The sequence below is a fragment of the Falco punctatus genome (assembly GCF_963210335.1).
Source record: "Falco punctatus genome assembly, chromosome: 1".
NCBI lineage: Eukaryota > Metazoa > Chordata > Aves > Falconiformes > Falconidae > Falco > Falco punctatus.
This window is the reverse complement of record NC_137580.1, coordinates 37,440,080-37,466,249: the sequence shown is the minus strand read 5'-3', so window position 1 is coordinate 37,466,249 and position 26,170 is coordinate 37,440,080. Positions and strand designations below refer to the sequence as shown.

At 45.7% G+C, this 26,170-nt stretch overlaps 1 protein-coding gene across 3 annotated transcripts in view; it reads right to left on the bottom strand.

The window, feature by feature from the left end:
* Positions 1–1,723: 1,723 nt before the first annotated feature.
* M1AP (meiosis 1 associated protein) overlaps positions 1,724–26,170 on the bottom strand; it is a 36,117-nt gene continuing 11,670 nt past the window's right edge. For 2 of the 3 annotated variants that reach the window (XM_080372702.1, XM_080372703.1), the window contains exons 3-10: positions 23,822–24,004; positions 17,201–17,378; positions 7,820–8,098; positions 6,295–6,445; positions 4,966–5,107; positions 4,191–4,397; positions 3,174–3,329; positions 1,724–2,897 (exon numbers count right to left, since the gene is read on the bottom strand). In XM_080372702.1, the coding sequence (XP_080228828.1) occupies positions 2,757–2,897; positions 3,174–3,329; positions 4,191–4,397; positions 4,966–5,107; positions 6,295–6,445; positions 7,820–8,098; positions 17,201–17,378; positions 23,822–24,004 (1,437 nt within the window). In that variant the 3' untranslated portion in view covers positions 1,724–2,756. The remainder of the gene's footprint in view (positions 2,898–3,173; positions 3,330–4,190; positions 4,398–4,965; positions 5,108–6,294; positions 6,446–7,819; positions 8,099–17,200; positions 17,379–23,821; positions 24,005–26,170) is intronic. The other variant, XM_080372704.1, reaches the window with a different exon arrangement.

The window sequence follows — 26,170 nt, the reverse complement described above, 5'->3', positions numbered from 1 at the left end:
GCAGGAGGCATCTGCTCCTCATGGCTGGCTGCTGGGTGGTCCTGCGCTTGTATTCCTGTCCCTGGTGGGTCAATGTATGCATCTGAAGAGCAGTTCTGCCTACCCGTTCCAGAGAAGAGCTCTGGGCATAGCTTAGCGGGGGGCCTGGGCCACCTGCCCATAATCCTTGCTTGTGACACTAGTGTGAGGTTCCAAGACTTAAATGATGAAAAGCAGCCTCCCAGGAATGAAGCCCCAGGGCTCTCCCCTCCGTACGGCTATGGGTATGTGTGCATCTCCATCACTCTGGTCACCATAGCTCAGCATGCTGTGTGCTCAGTCCTGTGGAGCTGAGTGCGGCCGACGTGCAAATTGACTGACCCAGCTTTCAGCAAAGAGGGTGACAGTGAGGGAAGAAAATGCTCCAGCCCAGCACCTGTGCCAGACCAGCGGTCCCTGCACTCCTCTTGGCTGGGAGGAAAGGATATTTATTTTTTCTTGCTTCAGCAATGATACTGTCTCTTGTGCCAGATGACTTGCAACTAAGACATAAGCGCACAAGACAGAAGGAATGCTCCTGTGTGTGACCTGCTTGATTTATGCACCCTGCCACGTGATAGAGAAGTGTGTGCAGCAGGGAAGGCTCTTAATCTCTGCTGATCAGGAGAGACGGTGTTTTTTTTTTCTGGCTCAGTGTTGTGATCAGACCTGTCGTCTTGCTCGGACTGCTGCTCCATGCTTCACCTTCCCTCCTTTCTGGCAACAGTTCAGGGTGTAACAGATGCTTTGGGAAAGCACAAGAAATAAGGTAAATGCAGAGTGAGCCTTTGGCTGGTCACAGTCTTCCTGTTACCAAAGCCAAAGTCTGCAGTGAACCCTGACTTTGGAACCAGGAGATGATCTTTCTAGACTCTGCCTAGATTAGTATTTCTTCTGTCCGCCTTCACAGAATCATGGAATGGTTTGGGTTGGAAGGGACCTTAAAGCCTGTCCAGTCCCAACCCCTGCCATGGGGGTTGTGATTGGCTTCCCATTATGGTCCCTTTTCCCTCTTCCCAAGTTCCCTCTGTAGCAGCTTCCTTCTTTCAGCAATAACTCACAAGGTGCTGTTAGCTTACTCCTTCCCATCGGTGAGGCATTTTGTTGACTTTGTACCCCAGTTTGGTATTTATGGTGTGGTTGCCAAAGTAGTTTCTACCTGCACCATCAGTTCAGTCAAGCTAATTCCCCATTGTCTGCCCCAAGTCTAATTTTGTCATTTTCGTATTGCTGACTGGTTCGCATGCCGCAGGCTGGGCCATTTATATATGCATTACTGCCCTTTGCTGCTCCTTCTTCACCGGTTCTTGTGCTGTGAGCTTGTTAGAGACAGGCAGAGGGGTTTGCCACCAGCTTCCACAGCCCAACAAACTTGTATCCCTGCGCCTGCAGGGCTGTCTGCCCTGTCCTCAAGGAACTTGCCCTTGGCATGTTACCCCCAGCAGCTGCCTGAGATGCAGCCTCCTGCCAGACACTGAGTGCTGCCAGGGTGCAGGAAGAGCAGGTCCATGCCCTGGGCAGCCAGCGGAGCCTGTAGCCGAGCTGGGATCCCGGGAAAAGAGCTGGCTGTGACTGCTCTGCTGCTGCAGCAGTCCTGGCAGCATGGCATCTTCATCATGCCCTTGGTCATGGCATGCTGTTTATCCGGAGGTCCGGGTTAGTGCTGAGATTGCTACATACAGTACACATTATAAACTACAGGCAGTAAGTGCACGTTATGGTGGATAACTTTATTTTGAAACAGCTTGTCAGAACAAAGTAAGTGGAACACAAACCTGTGCTGGTGCTGGGCATCGAGGAAGCCCAGTGAGACCACGCCACCTTGGCTCAGTCGAGCTGCTCTCAGCTCCTGTCCTGGCAGGGGCTGCTGTCCTACATCTGCACTGAAAACCAGGTGAGCATCTGTGCAAGCACTGGGCAGAAGCTCTCTGGAAAGTTCTAGGCCAACACCCCCATCTTCTGAACCCTGCTAAAAAGTACTTGCTGCATTGGCTTGCAGAACAGCCCTGTAGGCACGGACAGGCTGTATGGAGGGAAGCATCCAAACAGCAGTTGGCAGGGAGACCGGTGCCGTGCTGCAGCAAGCTGTCACTGCGTAGAAGCCAGCCAGCATGCCGCAGCTGGCTTGGCACTTGCTACAAACCCCTTAATGAACTGAGGCACTGGGCAGTGAAACTTTATGGCAGCAAGCAAATTGGCATCATCATGGGTAGTGCTGCTCTCACGACAACAGCACTCTGGGCTTTAAGATTAAAGTCAAAAGCCCTGGTTTTATGCCTGTTCAAACACCCTGCTGAGCCTGCTCCTGCAGGATGAGGGCACCTTGATGTTGCTGCCTACTTTATCTAGCTCTCTGACTTCCTCACCGCCCTGCTTGTAGCTATTTTGCACCTGCTGACATCAGTCTGTGGTTTGTGGCCTGGGCTAGCCTCGTCTCTGAAATCAAAATCTGAGGCATGCTGGGGGCGTGCACTAACAAGAGTGGGAAACAAGGGCTGCTGCAGGGGAGAGCTCAGTCTCTGGGCAGAGGGCTCTGGAGTAGCAGGCTTCCTGCTGACTGACGTGGTGACTAACAAAACCATAAAACAACAAGGAGGAACAAACAATGGAAAGTGCCTGTCTGACCAAGACCAAGTTTAGTGTCTTGCCTGCTTCCAGCCCCGTGCGTAAGGCTCGGCGGCCGGGCAAGAAGCCGAGCGGTAACCGCACCTGAGCAGGCTCAGGCAGTGCCCTGGGGTTCACTGCAGGAACTCGTCATACTCTTTGGGGAGCAGGGAGTGCTCGCAGGAATCTCTCCTCACCGCCGGTGGTCTGAACACTTGGGCGGGAGAAGGAGCCATCAGAAGGGGTGCCACCGTGGCTTTTGCTCTGCTCTGGTGCTGCAATACAGGGACAAAGTATGAATGCACCTTGGAGGAGGCGCTGGCTTGTCCAGCAGCACACTGCCCATCTCTGCACATGCCAGATGCCCCCTCCTCAACTGCACAAGCTTATGCTGCGCCCATCCCTCTGCTCTGCCAGCTGCAGGTGACATTGCCCCTGCCATTTGCTGCCTTCCCTGTGTTGCTGGGTGTCAGGGAGCTGCCTCCAGCCCTTCAGCAGGCCAGAAGGGCAGAACAGAGACTATCTAGGCTAGTCAAAGGCAAGAGACATACCTGCTTGGGTTGATGCCGCTCTGGTCGCTGGTCCCTGGGCTGAGCCTGCTGTCTGTGCAGAGGTTTGTACAACATACTCTTCAGGAATTTGTAGAGGTTGCTTTTTAGGTGCAAGGGGTTATAAGCAACTTCCACTTCCAAGCTGTTCAGGGCACTCTGCTCAGACAGAAGAAAGAACATAGTGGCTGTGAAATGACCCTAGAGACTGTGGGGTTTGCTTGGGGCTTTTTGTTGCTTTTAGTGTTGAGGGCTTTTTTTTTGCAGGGGTGAGTCTTACAGATGCTCTGTGCCACCCTACAGTGACGGGAGAAGGGGTCTTTGGCTGTGCTGCTCCCCACAAGGACCACCCTTAGCTGTGTCTGGAACAAGAGGCACCTACAACCAGGTCCTAATGGATTTAAGCACTTGTAGGATGCAGTCCTATCCTCCCCCCTGCCCATAATCAGCCAATAAGCTGGAGCACCCTTTCTAGGCACTGTCACCCTCAGCTCTCAGCCTCATAAGGCCTCTTCCTCTTCCCCCTCCCCCCAACAGACACGCAGCATTGCTCCAAAGAACAGGCATTTGCTGGCCGTGAAGAAAGCTGTAGGATATATTGACTGCTGGGAAGAAGTTTTGGAGTGCTCAATCATATTCCAGCTGTCACTAGGCATTTTCACAGCTGCTCCCTCCTCTACTCATCTGCTAAGACCTACAGGGAGGGCTCTGCCCCTCCTGGCATCACCTGAAGCAGACGCAGGCAACTCAGGAGAAGAATGTATGGATGCGCAATAGGAAATGCAGAAGCCTGAATCTACTGGAAGAAACGGAGACACTTTTATGTATTGTTTTACCTTATGCCTAAAGCACCTCTCTCTGCAGTCAGAGGAGATCCATGTTCCCCAGCAATAAGGGAGGTGGCTACATCTTCAGCAGCAGCTGCACGTCCTGTGCATCGAGGCTAATCATTACTTTGATCCCTGCTTGTACAACTGGGATCCTTTCTGCAGGTATTTGTGCAGGCTGTCAGTGACTTACCTCTATGGGGCCATGCACTCTCTCAGGCTGCTCAGCAAGGAGGGCTGGGAAGGTCGATGGTAGCAAGAGCTCTCTGATGGCGACTGCTTTGACAAGTAGAGTGGCAGAGTCGGAGGGGATAATGATGTAGTAGGAATGCACCATTATGTTCCAGTTTGGACTAGTATTCTGAGGCTCACGTTTGGCCAAAAGCATCCACTTCCTTTTCTAAATGGCAAAAGTTAACGTGACCAATGGGCAATGGCCACTTCCTTCAGCACTTTCACTGTAGGGGCTGCTGGCTTCAGGGGCAGATACATTCATACGTGTCAGAATAAGAACACTATTCTGCATTATGGTTGAGGACAGTATGTTGGGGGTGTGTGGGTTTTTTTTTTTTAATTGAACGCAAGACAATTCTTAAGAAAAAACATCCAATTTTGCTTTACAACTTGTCAGTAATGGAAATTCCTCCACATCCAAAGCCTTGGTTAATTATTTTCACAGTTAAAAGATGTACATCTAACTTCAGCCCTGACTGTTGCACTTTGTTGATCCAAACACTGGATTTCTGATAGGCAAGAGAGCCTTCTCTAAGGTCTGTTGTGCTGTAACATCTTTCCAGTGCATGCACTGGCTGGAAGGATTTACAAGCCCATCTCTGGGCCATGAGATGAAGCTGCAGCTTTTGAAACATGTTCTCTGGGGCAGGCTAGACAGATTTTATTAGATGTGCACTAACTATTCCTTTCTATGGCCAGCCCTCCCCCTGAGACTGCAATTTTCACACACTCACCAGAAGACTATGACATAGAGCATGGAAACTCTGCTGATTTATCTCCAGTTCATCCCAGTCAAGCTGCCAGCAGGTTGTGGGCTTGATGATGAAGGGCAGACCGTACAGTACAGACTCGCAGACCCCTTCAGACTTCAGAGCCCTGCAAATACACAGCTCACGTTAGCGAAGCACAGCCAACATGAAACCAGCAAGACAACTCTACCAGGAGATGACTAGCTCAAGTGGCTGTGGCATTTATCAGCTGCAATACTGCTACAAGCACTTGATGTCTGTGTTGGTGTGGCCTGTCGCTACGAAACCTTCCAGAACGGTCCAACTGCAGTGAAAAGAAGCTTTCTTGATTTCCAGATTCCCTTGGACCTGCACTGACAAGAGCACACCATGAAGCAAATCCAATCTTCATACCTTTTTTTTTTTTTTTTAATACAAAACGGTGTTAATCTGGCCTCTTGGGCAATACCTCACCCAGGCAATTACATGTCTTCCTAACTGCTGTTTACTGGATCGTGGTTATCTTTCACGTAAACTGACACGTGCTCTACTCCCACACAGATCCAATACCACACCACAAACACCGCTACAGACCTCACAGTGCTTGACATTGCCTGCCCATAGCACACTGTGCTTTGTGACGGGGCATATAAATTAGCTTCAGTGCTGTGGCTTGAGCCATTTATGAACAATTACCGAGTGCTCTTCAGCTACTGACAGGATGAGAATAATTTTAAGAGCAACTGTATAGTTCAGAAATTACACAAAATTTTTCCTATAAATAACCCTCAGAAAAGACACCAGAGAGCATCACTCTTCTTGTTATGCCCTGTGCTTACCAGCCATAGGCTGCTGAGAGGAAAATGAAAAAATTCCTATGTGAAGTCACACAGTGCTATGAGGCTTTGCTTGCTTTTTTACTACTAGTTAGCTCAGGCTCTGACACCCAGTTAATTGCTATGGCCTCATTGGGTAGTGAGAGAACAGCAAATTATATATGGACCAATGGCTGCAATCTGCAGAACTTCACACTGGAGGGAAACAACTGTTGCATTAGTAACACCTACAGTGTTACACTCATAAAGTGCTAGTGTCATGGGAACACCATTTTTTGACTCTGCATTCCTGTCTGCGTCTGCGGGATGTGCTGTTCCATGACACTAAGAGCAACGGGGTTAAGGGTATCTTACATCAGAATTTCACTTGGTAGCACCGAGTCCCCCAGCACTTTATGGTGATGCTGCTAGGTCCTAGCTGAAATTGCACAGAAAGAGTGAAGGCTGCTATTATACCAGCCTTCCAGTTACCAAGCGCAAAGCATGTAACGACACTTACTTTATAACCCGGAGTTTGTACAGCACTGTGGCTGGCCAGGCTGCCATCTGGCAGGGTGAATTCAGATCTACCGCTCTCATGGTGCCATCAGCTGTCCCAGAAAGTAGAGCTGGGTCGAGCAATCTCTCCTGCAAATCGCATTTCAGGCACACTAGGAGAAGAAGGTTGGGTTAGATTGCTGGAAATGGCAATGTTTAGCACGTGACATGTTCAAAGCACTTAAAAACACTAAGTTAATGTTTTCTGGCAACAGCTGTTGAGGGAAGAACAACACTAAAGCCCCCATTTTACACACCAGGGGAAATACCACACACTTGGCATGGTAACGAAACAACGATTGACTGGTAACTGGGCAGGCAAGTTCCAGTCTTGGGAACCAGCGGCCAGCTGTAGAGGGAGCAGCAGCTCATTTCCCAATGCCACACTGGGTTCAGGGTCACACATTTCTGGGCAGCTTTTCTACCTCTGTGTGTGTAGAAACCCAGCACACCACCAACACCAGCTCTGGTATAACATGAAATATAGCTGCATACAATTTCTCTGGCCTTCTACACATTTCTTGAGTGAAAAAACGTGACTGCAGTGTAACTTGGTCTTGCTAGCTATAATAAGACAATGCATTAGGTATGAAATTCAGCGTTACAATGAAGGAAAATCCACCTTTAACAAAATATAATTGCCTGTGCTGGTATGGAGGCTGTTATGGTAGCTACTACATAAATTAAAAGTCACACCAGGCTTTCTGATCTGCTTGCTGTGGAGCATATCTGCAGAAGCCACCAGCAACTCTCTGAGGCTTGCTTCCAGTCTGGAACTGGCCTGTGGATCACCAGAAGAAAACAACTGTGCTTCTGCTGTAATGGCAATGGGAAGCTGTGCATGAGTACCCTACTGGAGTGGGATATAGTACCGTATTGGAGAGGCATGGAAAGGGAATTGCCAGAATCGCACGTGCAGATTCTCATGGCAGTGCAATGCTGACAACGCAGTTAACAACTTCTGGGAAACATCTATGTCTGCTGTAGCTGTTGGGTGTTTTCAGTGCTCACCCGAGGATGGATCAGGGATTTGGACTTAGACCGGTAAAGGAAAAAAAATAGATATTCCTTATAAATTTTCCCCATGCATTATTATAACTGCTAGCAGCTCCAGCCAGAACATTAGCTACTTTAGCGTTAAATCTACAGATATAAATACAAGCCAATCTCTTTGTAAGACTGCCTTTATTTAAGGGCAGCTCTGGCACAGACTTTTAGCACTGAACACAAGGAACACAATTTTTAGGGCTACACAACTGAGCCAGAATGCCTTGGCTCTCAGTATGTAAGGCCCCTTTTACCTTGACCAAGTAGCTCTAAATTCCCACACGCCTCAAGGCTCATTTTGGCTGCAGAATGGAAACAAATTTTAGCATCAGCAGCCACAGGACATAGCAGCAACCTAGAAGTATTCTAAGCAAATAGCCCCTCTCAACCTGAGACAACAGAAACTTCAGAGAGCTTTCAGAGTCACTCAGAGACCTTACTTGGGGGAGGGACGTGAGAGAACATGCCCATAGGACAGGCCTGGGTAATCTTTAAGGTTGTGGTATGTAGGAGCTCCCTGCAGAGTGGAAGAGAAAATGAAATACTTAGGGTGGTCCTGGGTGCAGTGGCATGGCTGAAGCCTCCTGACGGAAGGAGGAGATGGAGGTGTTCTCTCTCTGTGCCATAGTCATGTAGCCATGTTTTAAACAGCATCTCCAAGCTGATGACGTTGTCCTCTATGGTTTGCACATCGATGTCCATTCCCAGGATTGCAACATCTGCAGGAAAAAAAGGTGAAAAAGCACGGATATTTTCAGCCATGGAAAAGAACACTCTTTTTGCATTTTCCACTACACTATACCTTCCTAGCCTCTCAAGTGCTTTCACAGAAGAAGTGCTCCAGAAGCCATTACCATGCAAACCACAGCAGAGCACTGTGATGCCAGCCCTCTTAAAAGGACATTGCTAGAAGGTGAGCTGCTCCACAGGCTACACCAACACCTTTCTCATCAAAAGGGTGTGTGGACTGGCTACTACTGTCTTCAGAGGACTAGTTGTGACTGATGCAAACCATCCTGTGCTGTGGTCACCTTAGCACCGTCCTCAGAGACTCTTCTCACAACGTTAAACCATTTCCTCCTTTTCCCTGAACAAGAGACACTGGACACATGATGCTATGAGAAATCAGAGACTGCAAAACTAAACTGCTATAGTGAAGGGAAATTTTGTAGTAGTGATGGAAAAGATAAATGTTCCTTTGCAATATGGCTGCAAGACTAAATTGCTAAACACCCTCAACACGTGCTTAAAGGAGCAGCTAGTCACAGACCTGAGAAGAGCAGAAGCAAAACTTGTCCTGGACCTGATCAACACAGAGTAAGTGCTTCAACACGTTACCATGGAAGTGCTGGCTGGCAACACAGCAATCCCACAGTAGAACATCCTTGCAGATACAACAGTCAAAACTACCCAGGGCCATTACATTTTATTTCAAATAAGTGAAATGCATAAAGTTTAGAGATTTTTTAAAAAGAAACTAAAAGGAAAAAGTCAAAATGTTTGCAAAGACATAGCAAGTACTTAAGCTACCACGTTGGAGGTGCAGAGCAAATGTATATGATCTAGCTACAACATTTAGGAATGGAGAAGCACAGGCTGGACAGCAGAGTTAGGAAGGTCACAAACAAGGTTAAACCCCTGCAAAAAAGCCAGAACCCAAATCACCCCAAATACCTCAAAGGTACATCCAAATGAGAAGCTAGCATAAAGTCTAGCAGATTAAGTAATTTAATTTAAAAAAATCTATAGGTAAAAGTGAAAAAAAAAAACCAACAATGTGATGAACAATTTGAAAAATGTGTAAGACATGTAATACACCCATTTGTAAGTACAGAAGGAACAGATAGCCTGGCAGCATTCATAGGGTCACCATACAGCCAAGATGTGAAACAGGTATTCTGAGAAGATGAATACATAGCAGAAACAGCCTTTTTTTCCCCCAATGTGTTTACCAGGCCAGCTGGGGACTGAAATACAGTGCTACATCCACCTGCAATGAGAAATCTTTTCTTTATGCATTAATATTTATAGTTTGCAAAAAATGCCACTATGCTTCTGCTCCTATACTGGACAGGGGTGGGGGTGGGGGGGGAAGGCAGAAATTCATTAATCTCCCTCTACAGGGCAAATAATCTAGGGCTAATATAATGACTGTAATCCTTCAAATGGGCTGCAACTTGCAAACACACTTTTTGTAGTACATCCATTGCAGGAGGACATGGTTTCTTATTGCCTCCACCTTCCAGCCTTGAAGAAGGCACTGAGATCATGTAGGTCATGCCTCTGCAGCAAAGCGGAATCAACATCTACTTACAACCGGAGGTCCTCCACACTGTCCTTGCTGCTGAAAGCCTTTTCTTCTTAATGTCCAGTCTGAGTGTCCTGGGCTGCAAGGACATTTCATTCCTTTTTTTTTTTTTTAGTTCTTCCCAAATCTGTACAGTAAACTGATTATCCTCTCACTTTTGTAGCAGCTTTTAAAAATGTATCTTAACACTTAACACATTCCTTACCCCAGTCTTCTCTGGTGCTTATGGGAATAAGTTTCTCCCCCACAAAACAATGCTGGAGGATACTCTGGTGGAAAGGAATATCCTGCTTCTCTCTGGAGACTGCTCTTCATCAACAGAGCTATTACCTCTGTCAGCCACCTGCCCTGATGCTGTGAGTCTTGCTCTCCTTTCCCTGCAGAATGCACTGATGCACCTGGAGACCATGATGAATGTGTTTCAGCTGTGAGGCACTCCCTACTTTTTTTACACTTAACGTTTGTCTCTGGGATGTGCACTGAAGATGGCATTAATAGTTCAGAAGACAAAGCACCAGGAAATCCATGTAATTTACTTTGAAAAACAGTCTATACACAGGTGACAAGGGGAATTATCTGTGTTTTGAGAGACAGCGTTTTGGGGCTGGTAAATGTTTTAGTCCTTTCCTTAGTAAACGTTTTCCTGGTTTTTTGGTTTCTCTTCTGTAATAGATACGTAGCCACTTATATATCTCAAGTTGCAATACATGGCAATTGTAAAAAGAAATTCACTACATTCATTGCTGTCCATTTTTAGGAAGAACAGGTTGGGATGTTGGTACCTATTGTGCAATGAGTTGTAAAATTCCTGGATAGCAGATATGCAGAGCCATTTATTGGTCAGCAATCTGCAGAGTGCATATAGAAAAAGGTTCCTGAGACTTGCAGAAGATGGATTATATGCATAAAAAAATGTATTAGTGCTTTATCTTCACTGCCTGTTTTGTGTTTTCCCAAACCAGAAATAGATAGGGACAGTATCTATATCACATAAAAATATAAATCTTCATTAGCAAATGGTATGGTAATGCTGAATGCGTTTGTAATGGGGTAGGGGCACGAATGAGATAATAATAATTCTCATGTTATCAATTAGAGCCAGTCCACTGTATCTTATCAGTTACTCCCACACGCTATTCCCACACATCAGAAATGCTGTATGCTGTGCTCTCTTTATGGGACTTATGTCATGATCTTGGCTCCAGTCTGCAGTCTGGCAAGCCCTAATGTTTTATCAATAAAAAACCACTGCAGATTTACTCTCTGTGCCACAGAGGAGCTGCTTTACAGTTTTGAAAAAGCAATCCTTGTTGCTCATCACATGGTCTTTGTCTGGAAATGCACTCTCCCAGGGAGGCTGCTCTTGTGAAGAAAACAGCAAGCACTTTTCATTCATGGCAGGCTGGTCTTAGTACGTTCAAAGATATTGTCAGACTTGACAGCTGCGAGGCTTCAAAATATTGGAGTCTTTTCTAGCTGCATTAACCTGGAAATGAGCCTATGAGAGGATATCCTGATCCTGCCTTCCTTCTTTCAGTACCACACAAAATTGTAATTGAATGTTTTACAGCGTTCCCCCTCCCCATGGTAAAAGAGAGAGGAAATTTTCTGGGTGAGCTGAAAAATCATATGCTTTCTCAGGATGCTGATTTTGCATCTCTGCATCTTCCTGGCATTGGAAGAAGCACTTCGTAGTCTAGTACTATGTGGCAGTAAAATAACACAGATAACATTAATTCATGGTGCAGCACCCTGGCAATGGATTAGGGTCTCACTGCAGTAGCTGCAGTACAAGCAAGGCAATGAGATACCTGAACCTTGAAGGTCTTGCAGTCCAACAGAAGATCCAAAAGAAAGAAACAGGGTAATACCATATACTCCACAGAGGTCTAAGAAGAGAATGCAAGCTTCTCACAGAATTCTCCATTAAAGTGTCTGGAAATCATGAAATACAAGTCCATTTTATCTGGCAAGATAATCAAGTGACGTCCCACTGAAAGCCTGAGCCAAGTGTCACAGCTGCTGCCTCCCTAATGTCTAAACCCCCAGACTGTTTGTGCCTTCCCCAATGTGAGTGTGTGTCTTGAACATGACACTCAGCAGCATATTCAACACTATAGGTATCTTTTTCTTGCATAAATGGAAACCTGTAGCCTGGACCAGATAGTTAACAAGCCCAGTTTACACAAGGCTGTTTCTGTGTATGACATTTGCCAAAGGTAACTGCTTCACAGACAGGGAACGACTGCACAAACATGCCCCAAACTGTGTTTTCCTCACGTTCACTAAGAATTTGTCTTATGTGCGTAAATTTCACTTCCAAAATTCCTTAGAGGGTTGGGGCAGGAGGATGGAGAAAAGCTAAGTATTTAATTCCAACAGCTGTTATCTCAACACAGGTTTGATGTCGATCAAGCAGATCAACAGGATTTCTTTAAAGACAAAAAGAGACGATAGACCCTACAGCACAGATTTGCAAGTTAAGTGAAAACAGGCTCACTGTTTCTTTTCCCATGGTAGCGTGAGCCCAGGCCTGTTTCCTGATATCGAGCAGTTTTGATGGAAGAATGGAATGGAGGGGAGGTAGGTAAAACTGTTTCTTTCAATAACAACGGCTCATACAGTACACAAAATTATAGTTTTAGTTGCTCCTGGAAATTTTGCCAACTTCTTTTATTCCAGTATGCCCTGAATACCAAAACATAATTGTTAACCAAGTCTCAGAGCTTCCAAACACCCTTATATATAAAAAAGGAAAAAAAATATTGCATTTATTCCAGTGATTTTCTATGTTTAGAAGATCACAGAAGATCTAAACATACAATCATAGAATCACAGTTCCCAACTTCTTAATCCTTAATTTAACTGTTTTCCTGCGGTATGGCATTTATATATAGGTATATATGTTCAATAATCTCAGTTTTGTTATCAAAGTCTTAAAACAACAACTGTGTTATAAGCATCAGAGAGCGTGGGACTGTTTTTCCCTATCACACCACGGTAGTAGTTCTCAAGCAATACAACATCTCTTGCTATATTTACTGAAACAATTTTGTTAGCTGTTGCAAGTTTCTTTAGGGAAGCAGATTGTCCAGTAAATGTTTTCAGTTCATGTAGGAAGCTGCTGTGATGCTTCTTCCACTTTGAAAGCAAGTTTTTGTGATGCTTTTCAAAATGTCATTTAGAAGAGGTATGCTGTGTGCTATTAAAATGTAATAAAGACAAAGCTTCGTTTCCTATTCACTCATGCCATGTTTCAGCAACTGCCGTTCTTGGAAATCCCACAACCTGCATGGGATTTCCAGTAAGTTTTTTTCTTTTTTCCCCCCCTTAATATATTTAGTCTGTGCCATTTTGAAGGTCACTAAATTAATAGTTTGGTTTAAATACTCGTATGATGTTCACCACTACCTAACCCATATTGTAAACATTTTTGCAAACTGTGCTTAAAATTTCACTTTCGTGTCACCTCAAATAGTGTAACCACACAGAGTGAAAGAAATGACAGACTTGTTTATGAGGTTTGGAGAGGATAAAACTCAGCGCTACTGTTGCATGCAAAAGAACTGCCTGACTGCACTGATGTTACACCTGAGCAATTATCTGTTACTTTCCTTTCAAGGAGTCTGCCAGTAACAAAACTTGGGTCCTTGGGTGAAAAAAAAAAAATCTAGTAATAATCATGAGCTACAGCTCCTCATTGTTAAGAGTCAGTCCACATTTCTATTGCTTCCAGACTTGGCATTCATGCTAACGGGTGGCTGCTGATGATCTGTAACAGACCTCTCCACCTTATTTCTTTACCTTAAAACTAGATGCCTTTCTAAAGGTTCTCGATTCTGCAGAAACCGGGGGCTTGATTCAGAAATCTAATAAAACTGTATACCCATGTTATGAAGGCAGTAAAATTCAGTTGCATTCTTAAAGTCCATCAGTATTTACAAGACAGAACAAAAATCCATTACTCCAGTAATGGCCAAGAGAGTTATCTCCCAGAGGAAATATGACATGCAGTCTGTAAAAAAGAAAAGATTAATGCATCCAATCTAACTGGGAAAGAAAGGTGAAACACCAAACAGACCATTCTGGTCTACCCAAGGTCCAGGCTGGTCGTTACAGATAGACGGTGGATGCATTTATGAAGGACAGGTAGATCTAGGAAAACATGTTCGTGCTCTCCTTCTTGAAATGAGGAGTCATGGATATTAAGTCAGGAGAGAAACAAAGCATTGAGTTTAAGTATGTTTTAACAGAGAGTTCTGGAGAAGCAGAATGTCAGAAGCCAGATACGGAGGTGCTCAGCCCCTTCACACACAAGAAACGTCCATCCAAGAGAAAGGGGAGAGATGCCAGTAACAGCTGCCTCCCACCAGCACTCCTGCCCGACAGGAAGGCTGTTTTGAAAGTAATACCCAGCATGGCTGGATGAAAAAAATCAATGTGTGGTCTGGTCAAAAGGTGCATTGGGCAGGACAGTTCCTGATTTGGGGACCAGATTTAAACCATCCCTTCTGAAAATCTGGGACAGTGAGATGAAAGAACTTCGAGGAAGTTTGGCTAGCAGGACACAGCTAACGGGTCCTTACAAAGCAGACATGAGGTCCAGCAGCTGGAACAGCAAAGAGACAGAAACCTACAATGGTACAAAGACTTTTCATGAAACCCAGTCAGGAAATATTTCCACTCCCATTGGTACACATGGAGGCTTCTAACTGTTAAAACCTCAAAAAGAGGAGAATAGGACCAACCAAGAAAAGAGCTCAGACTAGCAATCTAACACTAAAGCCCTAGAGCAGGTCAGAAGAAATTTTGAGAACAATTTACCTAAGCCATTGCAAACAGATTAAAATTTTTCAGGCTAATCAGATTCACAACATTTTAAGGTCTCTGAGCTCTGTGGTAGAGCTATATATAATAATAATGGAAAAAATAAATTGGAAGCTGTCATTTGCTTCCAATAAGCTGAGATGGAGATGGCACAAAATGAATTTTTCAGGCAGAGGATTTAAAAACAGACGATTTTTCGTTGTGCTACAAATATAAATTCAGGATGCAATGTCACAGCAATGCTCTGGATATTAAAAATGTAAGTAGCTTCAAACAGCCACTAAACAAACTAATGGAAGAAATATCCACAGTGGGATGAATCTCATAATTAAGTGCTGCATCACAATGTTTGTTCTGTAGTGGGGGACGGGCTGCAGTCAAACACAGCACTAATTCTTACACTTCCTGCATGCTGGATCTTGCAACTTCAGTGTTCTTTACTGTAATTTTTTTCTAATACAGTGAATTTTTGTTGCAGAAACAGAGGAAAGGTGCTCCAACAGGTGAAAAATCCTCTTCATAAGTCAGTTGGGCTCCCTTTGCAAATTATTTGTGCTATCCATTCCGTCGTGCTCCTCTTGGAGAGCAAATAAATAGAAGACTCAGAAAAACAGAAACTCATAATCTGAACTTCCAATGGCTTTTGTGTCCTTATTTATGTTTTCATTTCATCTACTGGGTGAAAGGACTACACAACTTCATTTTTAAAAACAATATAGTGGGGTTTAGCATGCTCTGAAGCAGTCTTGTGACCAAGACGGACACAACATCCCCTGTTCTGTGGTGTCTGGTTTTCCAAGGCTTCCCCACAGGGTTCTGTGCAGCACCAGCTCAACACAAAGTCCTGACAATACTCCTCCTCACTCAAGAAGCCAGCCCTTGTAGCCACCCAAAAGACTGCCCTCTTCCCATATGGACAAGATTGGTGCTTTTTTAAAAGAGTACCTCAGCCTTGGAGCTGAGGTTCCTTCCACAGTTTTTGTAAGAACCCCAAACTTGGTTTTGGCATACTAAATTAATTCTAAAATCACGTCAGAGTGCAAGAAGCTTGATTCTCCTCCTCAGGACTCACTGTTCCCAGTGTTAATGGTAAGGGTGCTGGTCAGAAAGAGAAGACGCTCCCTTCCTCTGGCCAAGCAGTTTTACCTGCAGAGATAGCAACTCTCCCTGAGGCCTCTGTTTTCAGAGTCCAGAATAACCAGATATATCTCACTGAGGGAGACTGCCCCTTCACGGCAGGAAGCTTTTAATGGTTAGTAAAAGGGTAGACATACCTCTAAGTGCTTGATGATACAATTTGGTGTTTGCTTTGGTCTGCCACCAGATGAGTGGGATGGGAGGCAGCAGGGAGAGCAGCCAGTGTCTGCAGCAAGACGCACCGAGTCAGTGCTGTGCTGCAGATGGGAGAAAACCTGCATAAATTCTTGCTGTTTAGTTATTCATTTTACCAGCCACAAGAAAGAGCTGAAATAACTGAGCAGATTGGAAAGTCAGGTAAAACGAAATACAGAAATGAAAGTTGCAGTTACAGCAGCACCGCAATGTACAGGCTTCCACCACTGAATGGCTGTGGTACTCAACTTTTGATCACCATCTGGCCAGTTTATTTACAGTCTGCTCAGCACCTTTTGCTTTGAAACAAAAAGGCTCAAAACCAGGAGCTAACAGGAATTTCCGTTTCTGAATTTCTCATTACTACATCTTAAATTATCGCTGCTGAGAACTGTCAGGAAAAATAATATTCAGGGCCTGAGACGTACTTGCTCTTTCACTAATGAAGCATGCGGCCAGGTGTGTGAGGGACAGGACAAAAGGGAATCTGCGATCCACCTAAACATTCCCAGCCCCTACTCTACCATTTGACCAGAAGCTTGCTACTGCAACTAGAAAGAACAGCTAAAGGCAGGCAAGGCAACAACACCCAACGTTGCTTGTCACTCGGTAAAAACAATATTGTCATTGCTATTAACAGGTCTCACACTAACTTTGCAAGGTAGCAGGACTCAGGTTTTTAAGCGTGCTATTAACTCATTGTGAGAACTTGCTGTGTGAACCAGAGCTTTGTACCAGGTTGTCTTGTTGATGGGCAGTTGAAGTGTCAGCAGTAAAGGCCTTTAAAATGGAGACCTGGATTGGAAAACAGAGGCTCTAGGGCTATAAAGAACTTGCTAATATGCAGCTAATGGTTACTGAAGCACAATCTTAAGAGCTCAAGGAAAACTGCCCTAAGAATTGGGAAAAGAAGCAGCAGCTAAGCAATAAATGATAATCAGAGACAAAAAACCAGCTAATCAACAAAGTACCCGGCTTGGTCTGAGAAAGCTTGGTCCTAGCACTGTGCAATATATGGTCTGGGACTAAAGGCAAACAACTGCCTAGAAATCAAGCATCTTGTAAAAGGATATCCTGAGTTGAGGAGGGGAGTTATCTCTGCGGGATCATTGAAACTGTAAATGGCCTGCCTGCCTCTCCTCTTTCCCTCTGCCTGCCTCTCCTTCCCTCTCCCCCATCTACCTGCTTCAAGGATTCTGGTTGCCTCTGCCTGCACTGAGGACCTTCTGATCAGCCTGTCAATTGCCCAGGGTGATGTTCAGCAGTATATGTGTGTCTGAGAGTGTGTTACCTCCATCAACTCTGTTTTTCTATGCAGTAACTTCCCTGAGCAGCCTGTCTGTCTTACACTCACCATTGCTGCTGGGCTCTTCTGCTGGCACGCACTGTTCCGCATCCTCAGGCTCCAGAAAGTCTCTCTTCAAAACCTCAATGACCTGTATTCTTCGTAAACTCACAAGGTCTATTTCTTTTAACTTCTTTTCCAGCTGCTTTACCATTTCTTTGCTGGACTGGCTAGTCAAAATTGTGATCTGAAACACAAATCAGAGTGTGCAACAGCTGCCTCTACCCTAACCCCCTCTTGACAGGTCACAGTGCCCGGTCTGTTTGAATAGCCAAGTCCCACTACGGAGAGAGGAGAGAAATCTCCCTAAAGTTATCTCATCAATTCAAAAGCAGATCTGAAAGCATTTTTTATTTTTTTTTGAGCTTTGGCTTGCATTTAAGCCAATACAAAACAATTGAGAGGTTTGCTGCAGGAACACCAACGGACTCTGTGCCACTGCTGGAAGAAGATGGAACGATCCACAGCTGCTGTGGTCTGTGCTTAGCACTGGGGGCTAGTGGGGCTGTGTGCGTGGGAGAGACTGTGCCTGGGGCTTCCCATCCCTGCATCAACTGTAGTTCAAGCAGACTAAATGTGGCCTTACCTGAAGGCTGAATGGGAATTGCCTTTTTCTTAAAAGGAGTATATAGCCTACCGTAAAGGTGTTTATTAAGAGAGCAATGGTAGATGTGACTCCCACCTCCTGGTTTTGATGTAATGCTGAGTGAGTGACTGCAAAGAGTTTCTTCATTACTGACAATCAGCAACAGTTTCTAGAAACATGCCAGCTGACACCAGCTGCTACCCTGAGAGGGTAGTTAGGTGAGAAACTTTCAGGTTTTGACCTTGCCCTGATACTTGGTGAATGGTGAAGTACTGAGTCTTCTCGGTACACCTGCGCATTGCTCTGAAGGACTAGTTAATAATCCGAAACGAAGGACAAGGTGCACTTTAGGTAAGGCTCCTAACAAGTGTCCTGTAGGGAGTATGTGGGGAAACTTAATAGTAGGCCTTCACAAATGAGTTCCACTACAAAGATATTAACAATGCCAACAGAGTGCCAGTTCAGGGGTTAGGGATGGGGGCTTTTGAGGGGGTGGTGGAAGGAGTGCAGTGGGCAGGGAGTATACCTCCTCCATCCAGATCTATTCTTAGTGTTTATCTATGAGGTACTGGGGATGAAGCAGTAATTGTGATCTCCTTTATGAACTGACAAACACGGGTAACAGAAACCGTTCTTGATGGGGAGCGGGGCTGGGGTGGGGGGGCAGCACCATCTGAAGATGCTATTATCTTTTTACACAGCTATAGAGAGTGTTTCCTATACTACTAAACCTTACTTTCACAAGCACCTTTAGGCTATGTGATGGAAGCTCACCTGCACACCCCCAAAGGAGAGCAGAGATGCAGAGACAGGCAGAAGAGCCCGGGTAACGCCCTGTCCCGGCCAGTGCCCTCAGCCCACCACAGCCCCCCTGCCCCAGCCCCGAGGGGCACCGGGCAACCACATCAGGGGCTTGGAGGGAGGGCACCTGGGGGCCTTGGCCTGGGCTGTCCCCAGAGAGCCCCTCTCCAGGTGTGAGGGCCACCAGGGAGAGTCAAACGCCCTTCTGACCAGGGTGGGGGTGGGGGTGGGGGCTGCCACCCAGGGGCAGGGGACACCTACAGGATGCAGGGGGAGAGCGGTTTGGGATCGCACAGGGCTTATGGTGGGATGTTCAGGGGAGGAACCCAAGTGGCCACAGGGATGGAGGTGGGTGGTCTGGGAAGGAACTACGTGGGGAAATTGAGGGGTGAGGGTCTACGAGCAGCCGGTTCCCGCGTGAACAGTTGGCTGGTCAGTCCGCCCGCCCGGCCAGGCCCGGCCCCGATGGCCACAGCCCATCCCAGCTCCTTCCCACCCCCCTTCCCAGCCCTGTGCCGGGGCAGGGCTCCCCGCCGTGCGTGGGGGGTGTGGGGGTGTCTCAGCACAGCGGCTGGAGCTGCGGGGCAGGGGCCCGTGTGGCTGCGGGGCAGCGGCTGGAGCAAGGGCGAGTGAGCCCGCCATCGCTAGCCAAGCTCAGCGTGGGCCAGCTGGGGAACAGGCAAACGGCCTGGGAGCACGGGGGTCTCCGAGGGTGAGACCGTGGAGTAGCTGGCCCTCAGAGGGACCAGGGGAGTCCTGGCAGCTGCGGCTGGAGTGGGGCTGCAGCCTTGGGGACGGGGATGCCCAGATGCCAGCCTCTGGGCAGACGGGGATCCAGGAGCAGCCACTGGGCAGACTGTGTCTGAGCCCAGCTGCTGGAGGCATCCATGCTGTACGTAGGGAGACAGATCTCTGTGTGTATATATATATATGTAAAAAACAGGTAGTGGATCTCCATCCTGCTCTGCCAGAGAGAGGAGCAGGCTGAAGCCAATGGTGCAGTGCGTGTCTGTGTGACTGCTCAGAGTGTGTTATCTGTGACCTGCGTGACCAGCACGCATGTATATATGTGTTATATACATATGCTCTGTATGCATCTGCCTGCTGGGAATACATTCTCAGCCTCACAGCTGGTTGGGCCTGGGGGCACGGACCTGTGGCAGCCTTGCTGATGTCAGATCAAGCCCGTTTTCCCTAACGGAGTATACCTCTCCAACCAAACTCAGACCTAGTGTCTGCCCCTGAGTTACTGGGAATGAAGAAATTATTATGGGCTCCTTTTAGGAACCAATGAAAAAGGCTAAGAGGGACTGTTCTTGAACTGCGGGTAGCTGAACTGTCTAAAATATATAATTACCTTTTGCAGTGCTATAGACAGAGCATTTGCTATGCTGATGCACCTTTATTTCACCAAACCCATAGCTGCATTACACCTGTAGCCTATCACCTCCAATTTATCCTTTTCACCACTTGAGTCACACTAGCACGTGCTGGTCAGAGACCAGGAGAAGTATTTTACCACATACAAAAATTGAGGTAGCTACTGTGACTTCCTTTCGTTTTACCACACTTTCTAGATATAATCCCTTAATGCCATTACACTTCCTAATCTGACAAAAAACAGGCTACTGGTGACTGGAAAAATGCTTTTCATCCTATTGCAGATCAACCACACTTCCTGCCCTGGTAGCTGCTGCTGAGGTTTAGCTTCACTGACGCTGGTGGTTTTTCTGCTCTGAAGTCAGGATCTCAAAGGAGTAAGCATTTTCAACACCTTTAACAGATACTTGTTTTTTAAATGATTGCAAGTTGTAACAAAGTCTGCCTCCTGCGCTTACTAGTCAGCTAGGAATATTCTTGCCTCTTTGCTGTTTAACTGTTAGGAAATTTGCCTGAAGACCGCATCTCATTTGCACAAGCAAATTACCAGTGGTGCTCATGTGCTATAAATACTGGCTATCGTGGTCTCACGCTAGAGAAACTGTACTTCTAAATACCACCACAATGGCTCCCTATGCACTTGCCTTTCTGCTAGCTCACATGTAAGTGTACTTCATCGACAGCTTCTAATATACTATGTTTTTTCACCCTGCTGCCCTTCATAGTCCTGCCCTGTCTTTCCTGCCCCTTCCCACTGAGCTGAAGCAGGCATGTGCCAGGCTGTTCCGCTGCCCACAGCAGTGGCTGCATGTTCCCAGCATGCAGCTCCGGAATAGTCTCTTCCACATGGATGGAAACATGTGGAAAGCTTTGTGGTGCTTTAATGCACCACAACAACATACAAAGCATTAAATATTGATGAATAACAAACACTTCAGATAAGTCTTACATTAAATCTTAACTGGAATCAACTGATTTATGAGAGCACTTAACTAAGGTATGAGGCTCTTGAAACAGAAGGAAGAAATTGTATTGGTAGAACCTGACATTCACCCCATTGAAAAAGAGATGGAACTAGAGAATTACAAAAATTTGATGAAGTAGGGCTTATTTTGCCTTGCTTGTGCCTTATAGTTCAATGCACAAATACCTCTCCTAATGTTTTCTAATCACAAAATGCTTTGGGTTGGACGGGACCTTGAAGGATCATCTAGTCCAACCCTCCTGCAATGAATGAGCAGGGACAACTTCCACTTGACCAGGTTGCTCAGAGCCCAGTCCAACCTGGCCTTGAATGTTTCCAGGGATGGGGCATCTACCAGCTCTTAGGGCAAACCTGTGCCATGTTCCACTAATGCTTTAAAGTATCACAGAAACAGAATTGCTACTTCTCTTCACAGTGAATAGAAAATGCTTGTGGGAAGTGTTAAGTACTTGGTCACCACATGTGGTCTACCTAATACAGTTGAATTTAAAAATGCCTATTTTAACTGGCTTAAGTTATCCAGGCTTTACTTCCAAGCAGGTACACTCCACACACACACACCCCCCTTCTTTAAAAGTTACCATATCTGAGCAAAAACACTCAAATGCCTTCTGAGAAAAGGAAACAAATAAAAATCCAGCTTTGCATAAAAATGTAAATGCTTGTGATGAAACCAAAATTTCAATCACTGAAGTATCTGAAGCAGAAAGCTGCCTTTTTTTTTTATTCTAGAAACATAGCCTTTTGTAAAGGTGAAATACCCCTCTGCCTTTCTGTAATCACCTGCTTTTATTTTTCATCAAAGATCTGAGAATTATAGGTGCTCTTCTGCTCATTTCCTGGCTCCTTAGTGATCTGATGGTGCTTATTTACTTTTAAGCTAAAGGCCAAGGCCACCCGTTAGATCCCATTTAGGTCTATGAAACTCCTTTTGTTGGGATTTGCAGAAGACTGAATTCATCTGCAGGTCACATTTATGCAGCATGCAGAATGGGAAGGATTGCCAGCTTGGAGATAAGTCCTTTATCCTTTACATTCTCCACAGAATTAAACTTGAGCTAAAGTTTCCTCAAGACAGGCAGGTATGATGTGCTGCCTTTTGGAAGCTCTTAGTAACTTCTCCAGTACCTGTGCTAAAATCAAGTGTACTATAATGCTTCAGATCTTTTTGTTTTTTGAATTCTCTCTCTAGTTTTATGATATTTTTCAAATTAAATAGGATCACTATAAATTGTATCCACTAATGAAGCCACAGAAAAGCTACTCTTAATTTTTCTTTCCCTCTGCTTTATAAGGCATGCATTCTTTGAAGAAACACTTGATGCCTGTCACAAATAGCTCAAAGAGAAGTGAGGCAGTGGAAACAGGGAATGAAATATAGTTAGTGTGGAGCAACTCAGAGGGAAGACCAGAGCTGGCAAGGGTGACTGTTGTCTGTGGTATCTGACAAATCCCAGACAAACCAACTCATGTCACCAGCCTGTCCAACAAGACTTGTTTAGCTGAAGTTGCTGCCCTTTCTACTCTCTCCTGGCAAACTGTCAACAGCCAATCTCAAACTTCACAAAGCCTCAGCAGCAAGGAAGTATTTGCATGTGGTGTTTCAAAGCATTTTACTCCCAATTCCCAGGGCTTTCCTCCTTAGAAGGAAGTTTGGGAACTGCTGTGGCAAGGAATGTAGACTAACACATAGCCTAGAGCTGGGATGAACAGAAATAACCTTTCATGATGCAAGAATGCTTATTTAGCTGTAGAACTTGCTTTTAGATTGTATTTTATGAAACTTCCTAAATTACGTGAGCGTAGGTGGAACATGAGAGGTACATATTTATAAAGCATGATTCAAAAAGTGGGAAGTGAGAGAGAGCTCTTAATGCACTGGCAGCTGCACCTTATTCGGGGCCTTGCAAAGTGCAAGGAGCGGGGACAAAGTGCTGCTGCATCGGGATTACAGCAGGCACAGTTCTCCCCTAATTCTCTGGGCCATGGGCAAAGCAACTGGATTGCCCCGTTTTTTCTGTGTCTGCCACAAAGGTGTCAGAGATCATCCTTTTTCCATTCACCCAGCGTAGGGATGCATGCCAAGAACAGACACGAGGCTTCCTGAGTTTCAGGGGCCGTCTGTTGTACACAGCTTGCAATGGTCTTTCTAGACTTCAGTTATTTCACCCAGCTGTTGCCAATGATGTATTGTAAGGGACCCCTACTACAATTTGCGGAGTAGGAGCCCTGTGGAACTCCCAAGCTACCACTGAGTAAAGAAAAATACCAATTATAAACAAACCCTCTTATTACTCCAAATACTGACCATAACTTCTTTTTCCCCGAAAAGTGATTGTTTGAAAACCCTGTCCTTTGCAACCACACCAACTATTCTCAAGATGAAATGTGTTTCTTTTGTCTGTATGGGTTCACCTGCGATGAATTGTGGACATGCTTTCAGGCACAATGAGGACCTTTGTACAAACATCCTACTGTATCAGTGAAAGTTCCAGGCACTATAATTGCAAAATGTCACTGTAGGCTTCAAGGAAAATCACATCCGTAAGTACTGTGAATATCTTTGCCTTTGACACAGTTCTTCCATGAAAGTAATCAAAATAAATCCAATAAACCATCCAAAATTAAATGCCTGGAAATGAAATTATTTTTTCTATACTGTAAAGTAAGTCAGTGTCCATAAGCAAGTCAAACCTGAATTTGTCTAGCTTCCATGAGCATTCAGAGATTGCCACATGGGGTTTTTTGGAGGATTTATTTTCTTAATTCCTCTCTCCCTCCCATGGTTGTTAGCTACCACACAGACTATTGTCTTCATGTGCTTGTTAAGTGGCAAGTCTGGTGGATGGCTCCCACGACCTTCCCAACATTTTCTTACCTCAACAGAACTATTTGTTGAGCTTCCTGCTGCTGTGTGTCTGCTGTATTGTTTGAACTGCTGCAATCCATCCTGCACAGCTTGTACCACTCCATGTCCCCGCTGTGGGAAACAGCCCTCTCTTGGTAGTGAACGGAGCTCTGAAATGCAAGCTTGAATTCGTGCAAAGTTTTCTTTCACTTGCTGCAAAACAGAATTCAATGAAATTGAAAGGCTGGAAACATCAAACTGATAATATGAAATATTTTTCCATCATATGAAAGGAAGTTTTTGCATTCATAGCACTGAGGTAAGACTAGGTGCAGGAGCCAAGTCATAAAGCAGTGAACAGTGATATGAATCAAAAACAGCTGATTGTTATGTTGACAACACGCATGATCACTCCTCAAGTTTTCAGCTGTCTATCTGTCGCCTGCTGCTAGCCAAAATGCAGTGGTCTGGCATGCCCCTCTCCTCTGGCCCTGCATAACACAGAGGCAGAACTTGAGATGTAAGCAGCACTGAGGTGGTGTGACATCCCCAGGCCACAGCCACCCCTGCCGTGTCAGTACGCCTTTACTCCTGGAGCTACAGATCTCTGGAACCTGCGTTCAGAAGGGGTTGGAGTCACACTGTTGGCAGTGGGTTCAGAAAGGGGGTTATAGGTCCAGGAGCAGATACCAAGAGGAACAGCCTCAAATGTATCCTCTATCATTCTTAATACACCAGCTGTGGGGCTAGGGCAGCGCGAGGAGAAAGAACTGCACAAAGCGTCTGGGCTGGGGCACTCCCACAGAACACCCCTTGCTTTAGAGCCTGGACTGACAGACAGCTGGGCTGACTCAGGAGGGCATTTCTTATGCTTTTATACTGCTCTTCTAGGACATACACCACAGTAAAGATTATCAAAAAGGCAAATACTGATAGAAGGTCTATGAACCCTCCTGCTTCAAAGATGGGCTACCACAGCAAGCATGAGAAAGAAAAAATGATTCTATAGCTGTCATTTATAAACATGTTTTATTCCTCCAGACAACAGCTACCACTGTAAAACGGCTGCCCTGAGGACAGCTGGTCTGACTTATGATGGCAAGATGAAGATTATAAATGCACAGATTATTAACCCATTGTGCTGCACTACGACGCTCTGTGTCAGTCTCATGGCTTGGTGGAGGGTACTGGGCCATGTTCTCACTGACAGCTGTGGTGACTTAGATTGCTTGCAGTCCAGGGCTGCTGAACCCTTGTATCACGTATGTTACCCAGCACTTCCCTGAACTTGGCGTCACTTTGCAGTGGTCACCTAAATCCATAGAAGGCAGTCTGAACATGAACCAGGCTGGCAAGGATCATGGTAGACCACTCTCATACTCCTTCTCCACCCCGTATTAGTTGAGGCTACCTGGTATCTATGACCCTGCCATGACCTGGCCTTAGCATAGACATGACAATGCTAGGGAGCACCCAGAATTCAAAGGTGTGTGGAGCATCTCAGCTAGCATTCACACAGATGTCAGCTCACCTGAGCTTCAAGAAGAACTTGAAGGACTGAGACATACCCAGCAGGTAAAGTGGCAAATTCTGGCTATAGGAGAGATTGTTAGCGAACTCTACCAAATCTCTCTGAAGCAATATAAGACACTGCTGCCAGAGGTCACCTTCCTCACATAAGAGGCAATAGATGAACATATGACTTGTTCACTTCAGGTGCTTGGAGCTCAGACCCACTGAACCTCCCCTGAGCAGCCACGGTTTACAGCATGGTCTTTCAATGTGACTAAGTTATGAACCAGGGGTCTCAGGACTGCGTTCACAAACAGCTCTGATGGTTCTGTAAATACGGTGTGGAAGAAAGCTGGGATGGTTCAAACCTCACCTCAGAATAGTGAAGAGAGCAGTCTTCAGGAAAGACACCACACTTTGTACTTACAGCGCAAGAAGTGTCTGGCCCACTATGTCAATTCTGTGAGGTTAGCAACCTTCAATAAATGCACCAAGCTGATGTAGCCAGGAGCCTCTTCCAAGTGCTACAGAAAGACTGTCTGCAGTCCAGATGCCTGCCCTGCAAACCCCAGGAGGCAGCTGCAGCTCACGCAGATGCAAGCCAGCTGTCTCAAGTCAAGTATTGATCCTGACCGCGGCAGAGCAGGGGTCAGCACGGGCTGCAGGGCAGCCTGAAGTCCAGTTAAGTACTTGTCCGTCGGAACTGGCACCAGCAAAATTACGTTTTCTCTTGTCTATGCACAGCTACTTTAAACGCTAACTTAGATTGCGAGTGTACGCAATCTGCAGCTTTAACTCTGGAATGTGCTTTGGACATAAGTTAAACTTCCAAGCACAAACTGTGGCGTTTAACTCTTTCTGACTGCA